The 8424-nt window shown below is 38.1% G+C and overlaps 3 protein-coding genes across 4 annotated transcripts; 1 reads left to right on the forward strand and 2 right to left on the reverse strand.

Annotated features, from left to right (window-relative positions):
- Positions 1 to 1426: 1426 nt before the first annotated feature.
- Positions 1427 to 3008, reverse strand: LOC106331992 (venom phosphodiesterase 2-like). Its single transcript, XM_013770436.1, has one exon. It carries the CDS (start codon positions 2944 to 2946, stop codon positions 1606 to 1608), a length of 1341 nt encoding a protein of 446 aa, XP_013625890.1. The 5' UTR covers positions 2947 to 3008; the 3' UTR covers positions 1427 to 1605.
- Positions 3009 to 3134: 126 nt separating this feature from the next.
- Positions 3135 to 5226, forward strand: LOC106329137. Its single transcript, XM_013767741.1, has 2 exons — positions 3135 to 3423; positions 3509 to 5226. The coding sequence occupies exons 1-2, from the start codon at positions 3212 to 3214 to the stop codon at positions 4794 to 4796; spliced, it is 1500 nt and encodes a 499-aa protein (XP_013623195.1). The 5' UTR covers positions 3135 to 3211; the 3' UTR covers positions 4797 to 5226.
- Positions 5227 to 5354: 128 nt separating this feature from the next.
- Positions 5355 to 7527, reverse strand: LOC106329138 (probable acyl-[acyl-carrier-protein]--UDP-N-acetylglucosamine O-acyltransferase, mitochondrial). Of its 2 annotated transcripts, none has more exons than XM_013767743.1 (10): positions 7310 to 7527; positions 7123 to 7202; positions 6863 to 6987; positions 6662 to 6770; positions 6483 to 6575; positions 6283 to 6399; positions 6133 to 6213; positions 5964 to 6068; positions 5800 to 5880; positions 5355 to 5705 (listed from the first exon to the last, which is right to left on the reverse strand). In XM_013767743.1, the coding sequence occupies exons 1-10, from the start codon at positions 7395 to 7397 to the stop codon at positions 5586 to 5588; spliced, it is 999 nt and encodes a 332-aa protein (XP_013623197.1). In that variant the 5' UTR covers positions 7398 to 7527; the 3' UTR covers positions 5355 to 5585. The 2 variants fall into 2 exon arrangements, with proteins under 2 accessions (XP_013623197.1, XP_013623196.1); XM_013767742.1 differs by having other exon boundaries at positions 6130 to 6213.
- Between the last annotated feature and the right edge of the window lie 897 nt (positions 7528 to 8424).

The raw sequence follows: 8424 nt of genomic DNA on the forward strand, positions 1-8424 counted from the left end.
ATTCCGACTATTTTTTCCCTCAGAATCCTTGATGTTTTCTTGTAGTGGAAGGACTTTGCTGTATCTTCCATTTCCGTCATCGTCAAGATGATTCTCTGCAGAGTGAACAAAACAGAGCTCAAGAATATGAAACAGAGCTCAACTAATATATTTCGTCATTTGCTTGAAATTATCCTACGCTCAAGCTCCAAAACAGATCAATATCAACTTAGTATATTAAAGTACCTGTCTATTTTGTCAACGTCTTTGTTATTCCTCTCCCCCGAACACAATTGAGGTTCCAAGACTTTTATTGAACAGATTTTTGATCTCAGGAACTAAGCTTGATCACCCAGTAGCCGATCTTCGTTGTTGCTTCTCCAATTTCATATAAACGCCGATATGTATGATTTAGATATAATCTATCAAATATCGATTCAACATAACAAAACCCTAAATTCATGTAAAATAGAAATCGGTTGTTAGATAAAATTAAAATAAACTCTAAACCTTTGTAGATAAGCGTTAGTTAGTGATGATCTTCAAAAACTTCTTCCGTTTAGATTCAAGTGAAAAGTGATCTGTATATATGTTTAACGATTTGGTGAGGAAGACATAAACAGATTCTGGGATTAGGTTTGTTCTGAACGAAGCTTAAGTCGCGTGTATTATCACAAAAAGTTTGTTTTGTTCCTTGAAAAAATAGGTAACTGAAATCTAATGGACTCATTACTTGGATCATAGACTATTGTGGCCCATATTACAATCTCCAATTTATTCTCTGAATTTGATTGATTTTTTTATTTAATTTAAGAAGATAAGTTATTAAAAATTATAGAAAAAAAATCTTTTAATGTATTTTAAGATATATCTATAAGTCATTTAAAATATATGTCAATGTTATTTGTTGAATAAAATATAGTTCTTTTTTTTGAAAAAATAACAAAAACAAAAACAAAATAGATATTTAATTTATTTATTTATAATTTTAATACAAGAGATATAAGTTTTATTTTGTTTGACTTTATATTTTTGTGAAATTTTTCAATATCTTTGGAAATAAAAATAATTTTATATTTTACAAAACTAGATTTTAAAAATTCATGAGTTCAATAATCAGACACTAATTCAACAAACAAAAATATATGTTGACTTTAGTTTCTTGTGAAATGTTTCAATATATTTGGAAATAAAAATAATTTATATTTTACCAAACTAGATTTTAAAAATTCATGAGTTCAATAATCAAATACTAATTCAACAAACAAAAATATATAAAAGAAGATACAAATACATATTACGGTTATAAATGATTAATTTGATGAAAAACAAGAAAATTGAATCACATACTTATGTTTGAAAAAATCATATAACCATTTGAATATACATCATTTTTGACATAAAAATAAAATGGCTATGTAAATAAAAATGGAACCGCGCGGGTCCAAATCTAGTTTATATTATAATAAGTTTAGTAGAACATCTTGTTATAATCGTACGAAACAAAAATACAAATCAAAACGCGTTTATATTTCGTACGTGTCTGCAATCTGCTTGAAAACGCAAATCATAGATTATAGGCTGCCTTATTTATTGGAATAAGGATGAACATACCCTTACTCTGCTTTACTTGCGTGGCAAGAGAACCTTTGAAGCAAACTCATCAGACCCGTTATTAGGAGCAGCCTTAAGTCCAAGTATCGAACATATCAGATTATATATCTCAACATTCTCAAACGAAGCCACTTTCCTTCCTCTTGAGAACAAAGGACCATGCCCTATGAATATACTTCTCATCGAAAAGAACGCATTGTCATACCCATGAGCTCCACCACATTCCTTGCCTTTACTCTTCTTCTGCTCAACCTTGTACCCTTCATCGACCAGTCCTATGATAGGTGCGATACGATCACTGTCTGCGTAATGAAGCCTTTTTGGTAAGTCCTCTTTGAGATAAACTTTCAAGTACTTCCCGTTCTCCACTTTACCTGACCTCAGGCCTTGGTTCATCTTAGCCACCACATCCTTAGCATCGTGACCTGAAGGCGGTTTAATCGCTAGCAACGGAGTGTAGTTCTGAACCCATCCGCTAGGGATCTTGATCCAAGGAGATAAATCATCAAGAACGATGACTTTCTTATCACAAGTCCCAACCATTCCATGATCACCAACCATGATCATACTCACATCCTCAAAGACCCCTCTCTTCTCCAACCCGTCGATAAACCTTCCTATCAACCGGTCGACGTTAACAACAGCTTCAGTGATCAGAGAATCATCAGGACCAACCTGGTGACCTTGAGGATCAGGATCGTTAAAATGAATCGTTATGAAACTAGGGATGTCACTATAAGGCAAATCGAAATATCTCAAGATGGTATCAACCCTATCATCATCATCACCATCACCATCAGGAACAGAGCTATTGTAGTGTTGACAGAAACCTTTAGGACAATCCCAAGAGCCCTTGCGTACCTCAGAGCCAGGCCAGATGTAAGTAGCCGCCTTGAGCCCTTGGTTCACTGCCGTTTCCCAAAGCGGCTCGCCTAGCCACCACTCGGGCTCGTGGCTGGCCATAGTGAAAACGTCTCCTGTTTTCGGATCCACGAAGTTGTTGTTGATGATGCCGTGGTACGCAGGGTATAGGCCCGTGACGATGGAGTAGTGGTTGGGGTAAGTTACTGTCGGAAAAACGGGGATTAGACCTGTTTCGGCTTCTGTCCCGTTGGCGATCAAACGGTGGATGTTCGGTAGGTTGGTCTTGAACTGGTACCCGAAACGAAAGCCGTCTGAGGAGATTAGTAGAACCACGTGCTTGTCGAGTTTCTTGAGTGGGCGAGCCACGGGTTGTGACTTTGAGACTTGGTTTAGAGAAACGACAGCGTTTTGGGAAGAGAAGAAGATGAAGGCGAAGATGAAGCAGCTTGAGATGGGCTTTTTAGCTGATACTGTGGCGTAGGAGATCATGGCTTCTTCTTCTCTCTTCTGCTTAAACCTCAAACTTTGATCAGAGCTGCTTAGCTTTTGAGTATTTTGGTCTTGGTCTTTGAGTGACTTCCACGTCCGGTTTCCCGGTAAAAAAAAAAAAAGTGATTCAAGTTGATCTGAGGACTCTGAGGTTCGTCTCTACGCTGTCGTTTTAGTGATCTCTTAATTAACGTTTAAAGTGTCTTGCTTGTTTTCAAATTGTCTTAATGTTCCACGCGCCACCGTTGAGAGAGGGAACACAAAAATGGAGGAGTGGATTCCGCTTCTCGACATTTTCCTCAAGAGTCCCTCACCGGAAACTGAAGCGTCGCTCTGGTTAGACGAAGCTTCCATCTCTTTCTCCTCCTCCTCGTCTTCGTCTTCTTCTTCATCTCCGATAAACCGGAGCTCGTTTGTTTCACTGCTGAAGAAACAATGCGAACCAATCGATCAGAGCCCATCTCCGTCTTCAAACAAGTAATACCCAGATCGAAAGATTTGATTTTTTTACATGTTTATGGAACCGATTTAGCTTCTTGCTGATGAAAGTGTTTCTCTTCAGGGTTATGTTCATTGAGACGTTACCAAACATGGTCCAGTCTCGGATTCTGTCGTTCCTTCTTTACGATTACAAGAGGTTTTGCGGTAAGGATCTGGTTTGGCTAGCGAGGGAAATGCTGGGTGGTGGTAAAGGTGTTGACTTTTGGGTTCAGAGAGCTGCACAGAACCTGCTCGATACAATGCCTGAACGAAAATTCGATTGGATATCTCGTCTCGATTTGGGTTCAGCTGATGAGGATAGTATCGTGGAGGAGTTTGACTCTGTACCTGATTGGCTCACCGAGAAGAAAGGTGGTTGTATTGGTGCTATTCTTCCGTGGCTTCCAGTATCATGCGCTGATGTAGGCTCAGAGACGCTGGTTGTTGATTCTTGTGATGAAGAGGATTTGATGAGTCAAGGTAGAGAGAATATGGAAGTAGATCATCGAGAAGCTGTGGATGATGATGATCATGAGATAAATGTTGCGTTACAGCCTGATGTTCACGAAATGGCTGTGAATCTTAGAGCTAAGGTTAAGAGCTGTGAATCTACTTCTGAAGTTTTAGCCTTGTGTGATGAAATTCGGAAGCTTTGCTTGGGGAAAGGTAGGGACTGTTTAAGAGTTTTGGCTTTGGTTGAGCCTTGGAATGCAGAGGACGAGACTACTGCGGTTTTGCTTTCGAATCTGCATAGTGGAAGTGAGGAAGAAGAGATTGGTTGGCCAAGCCAGATTCTATGTTCAACCGTGCTTCCCAAGTTTCTGGCTCTTGAAAAATCCGCCTCTCGTGTGTTGATGTCTGCAACAGTCGAGTTTTGCAAGATCCACCAAAGAGCAGGTGAGTATGGGTTAGTGTTCCCTATGATACTAAGGAAAGAAGGGATCAACAGCTTCATCTGTGAGGTGATTGCAAGAGTTCTGAAAGAATGCTGGCACTTGGGCCATATCTCTGCTTTTTGCCAGAAGTTGCTTTGTGGAAGAACAGAAGAGAGGAAGTTTCTGCTCCTTCCTTGCCACAGAGATCTCATATCTGATGACCTGACGTGGAATGAATCACTGTTTATCCTTTTTCAGAACATTTTGACACACGACGTCCCTTTGACTCAAGGTTCCGTTGATTGTCTTGTTTCTAAGGTCCAGGAGATGGCAGAAAGGTATTGCAAGTCGCTAAAATTTGGAAACTTCTTGCTACATTTTATCTCCAAATGTGCTACGATGCTACATGCTCACAAGTATCCGCTGATTGAATCTGTTAAGTGCACTAACAGTCTGGTTACAAAGTCTATCCTGTCGAAACTCAACGCCCTGTAGCTTCATAATCATAGGCTGTTCTTTGGTATATACACTTCATCTATGGTGGTATTAGGTTTCACTTGGGAGAGAGGGTATGAGACTGAACGAGATGTGTAGTTCAGAAGGGCTTCATTAGGGGTTTTGAAAGTGTTATCAAGGCTTATCTCAGTCAAGATGAGCACTAGAGTAGCATTTTGCATTTGTTGGATAACATGGTGACATGTATGAACAGAACACATGTCTTGTCTCTGAACTTGATGGTTGAAGAAAACTTCAGATACAAGCTGGAGATATAATGGCATCAGCAGCAAAACTGTAGGATTTGGCTATTGACAGTCTACTTCATGCTTCACCGCTATTACTCCTCCAAAGCTCCATTCACGAGTCGCAATTTTACAAAGGAACGATTCAAGAAACAAACTCAAGTTCAGTTCACCGTTCCTGGAATGAAAGAGGCAACAAAATGTATCATCAAAAAAGCTTCTACAGTGAGAGACCAGAAAAATGATTCAATCCAAGATCACAAATAGACATGAGATCTAGGCTTGGCTATAGACTAACTGGCTACATACAGAAAGTGTAAATCTTTATAGGAACACCTGATTTTGTCATCACTCTTGTAAGTGAACACATCTTCAACTTATTGTAATAAATACCAAAAATTACCAACGGATCTTTTTTATCCACTCGAATGTTGACAACACTTGTTTTATGTTATCTATTAGACATTACAGATTCAGTGAAAAGATAGTGTTGAGCCATTATTGATCAACGAATGCCTAATCCAAGTCTCGAAGCTGTGAAAACTCAAGAACCTAGCCACTGTCTGAACTTGCATATCCCACGACGACCTTCTGCGAAAGAATCTCGGATTGACTGCAACATGGCACCAACCGCAGGAACACTATACAGCTCTGGGTCATGTTCCTGTATTAAGCATCAAAAACAATATGTCCAGATGTTTCTGCCATAGAGATTCAGAGACAAAAACATTGAAAAGAGTTTAAGTAATAACAAGTACCATCTTCGTGAGACGCTCTTCAAGACTTGATGTCTCGGTAGACATGAATATCTTACGATAGGCTGCTCTCAGGCTCTTCATCTACCAACGCCAAGCAAAAAAAAAAAGTCAGGATTATTTGGTAACATTCCAAAGTGACTTAACATCGTGACACAGTTTCAAACCTCCGACATGGTAAATCCATTACGTCTAAGTCCCTCCAGATTCAAACCGCGAAGTTCGGCTCTTTCTCCAGTCACCATCATGTACTTTGGAACGTCTTGTGAAACCTATATACAATAGAATCAGTACGTATCCACAGGTAACTGAGAGTATGGGATGAGAATATACCACAGAACCACCACCAATGAAAGAGAAAGAACCAATATGACAGAACTGGTGGACGACCGTGGCTCCTGCTGTGTGTGTATAGTCCTGCATTAAACCAAATGAAACCATGCTGAAAAATCCAGGTTTGAAGTATAGACACAAGGAAGATATTACTTCTACAATCACATGGCCAGCAAGAAGCGTATTGTTGGCAAATATGTTGCGGTCACCAATCTTGCAATCATGTGCGATATGACAAGAGCCCATGATTAGATTATTGTCACCAATCACCTGTTCAAAACCAACAAAAGACAGAGCTCAAACACACAAGAAAACATCCCAAAACCTTTTAATCATATTGGTCAATGGCATACCGTTTTATCACTAGCCTTTGATGACCTGTGAATAGAACAGAACTCCCTGATCTCGTTGTTGTTACCGATGCAAAGAAAGCATTCATCCCCATCCTAAAACAAGAAAACAAACCACATGACTAAGATTAAGACTAGAACAATCCAAAGAAGTGATGAGAGTCTCAGACGCGCACACACACCTTGTACTTCAAGTCTTGACATTTAACACCAACCACAGCGTGGTGACCTATTATGTTATTGCCTCCTATGACTGTAGAACCAGGAAGCTCATCGCCAACAACAGCACCACTGGCTGACAAAAAAATCAAGGCAGACACAACAAAGATCAGTCAAGGATTGTATAAGTACTGAATATAATCTAAGAGATCAAAGGGAGTTACGTCATGAGGACACAAGATTCCCCCAACTCTGTGTTTCCAAAGATATGACTAGAAGGATAGAGTTTGCAGCCATTGCCCAGCTTCACTGAAGAGCCAACTGTACAGTATGGACCAACTGAAACTCCCTGTAAGAAGAATTGGAAACACCATTTGTCTGATTATGACCAATGTCTCAAACTAAAACATCACACTTTGGCCAGGTTCCAAGTAAACCCACTATTCCACATTTCAAAATGACTACTTTTGGGTAAAAATCAAACCTTTCCAATCACTGCATCTGGGTGGACGACAGCACTTGGGTGTATAAAGACGTCAGGACCTCTCGTGTCTTCACAAGAATCTGTTCCAAACCACATAGTTAGTCACAGAAGGTAGAGATACTAAAGTACGTTAATCACATAAAGCACAAGCGAGAAGAGATAGATAGAGAGAGGGAGAGGGGTTTACAGGAGGGGTTAGAGGAGAGACGACGGCGTATAGAGGAGCTGAGGAGAGGAGAGAGAAGCCTCTCGCGAGCTTTGAGGAGAGAAATCATGGCGGGGGTCTAAGTAGAGCAAAGACAAACCAGTTCGGTTGCATACATGCCGTTGTGTTCGACGAAATGCCTCAGAGAACAAATAAACGCAGTGGGATGAAATCGCACGCACGCGCCCAGTTGAGCCCGTTATTTCAACTCCCCTTAGTTTATAATTTATAGAAAAATATCGTTATAATTTATAAAAAAATATCCTAGGATAACTTATAACTATAAAATTTGTGTTATCACAAAATAGCTTCTAAACATCAAAATCATCGAAATAGATTCCATCAAAAAAACTAAAAATATTTATATCCAAAGTATTAACTAATCTAGACTTTATTATTTAAGTTGGGAGTGAAGTTTAGGATTAAAATTTTAAGATTCAATATATAAAATTTTAAAATAATAATTTGAAAAACAAATTTGAAAAAAAAATAAATTCATATTTCAAAATAAGATTTCAAAAAATTGAAAAAAGTTTGAAATTTATAATTTACATTTGCATTTTTAATAAACGTATTTTAACCTTGTGTACTCTTTATCCAAAAAAAAACATTTTGGATCTTTTTCGAAAATTTGCCCTAGTTTATACTAATTTTGGTAAAATCTGTTTCTCAAATTTTATTTTATTATAAATTATAAAAATTGTTGATTCAATTAGGAGTTATTAATTCTCCTAAATTAAAAAGAGTCTGGAATTAAAATTCTAAAAAAAACATTAATTATTGGTTATGAAAATTGATAGAAAAGCTTACAAATATCTTTAACATAATGCAAATAGTTTACATAAAACTAGGGTCGGTCCGCGCTACGCGCAGAATGTGATGTATATTTTTGTTTAAAATATACTTTTGGAAGATTTTTTGTTTGTATTTGAATTTATTGATCATGTAAATGTTCTTAGGTTTTGAAAACTTCATTCACATAAGTTGATTGTTGTTGGACCAAATGAGGGAGTAATTTATTCTGGTCTGAGTGAGTCCGAAAGATAGTGAGATTAATTAAGTTTACAAAAAACTGGTCACCTTAATTTGTTATTAGT

This window comes from Brassica oleracea, chromosome C3 (assembly GCF_000695525.1).
Source record: "Brassica oleracea var. oleracea cultivar TO1000 chromosome C3, BOL, whole genome shotgun sequence".
Classification (NCBI taxonomy): Eukaryota; Viridiplantae; Streptophyta; class Magnoliopsida; order Brassicales; family Brassicaceae; genus Brassica; species Brassica oleracea.

What these genes read in the sequence shown, in the direction of transcription:
- LOC106331992 (XM_013770436.1), bottom strand. Translation starts at nt 2,946, where the DNA reads ATGATCTCCTACGCCACAGTATCAGCTAAAAAGCCCATCTCAAGCTGC.
- LOC106329137 (XM_013767741.1), top strand. Translation starts at nt 3,212, where the DNA reads ATGGAGGAGTGGATTCCGCTTCTCGACATTTTCCTCAAGAGTCCCTCA. An exon ending in CCATCTCCGTCTTCAAACAA is followed by an intron (nt 3,424 to 3,508) that starts GTAATACCCAGA and finishes GTTTCTCTTCAG; the next exon opens with GGTTATGTTCATTGAGACGT.
- LOC106329138 (XM_013767742.1), bottom strand. Translation starts at nt 7,397, where the DNA reads ATGATTTCTCTCCTCAAAGCTCGCGAGAGGCTTCTCTCTCCTCTCCTC. An exon ending in TCATTGGTGGTGGTTCTGTG is followed by an intron (nt 6,069 to 6,129) that starts GTATATTCTCAT and finishes TATTGTATATAG; the next exon opens with GTTTCACAAGACGTTCCAAA. An exon ending in AAGAGCGTCTCACGAAGATG is followed by an intron (nt 5,706 to 5,799) that starts GTACTTGTTATT and finishes TGCTTAATACAG; the next exon opens with GAACATGACCCAGAGCTGTA.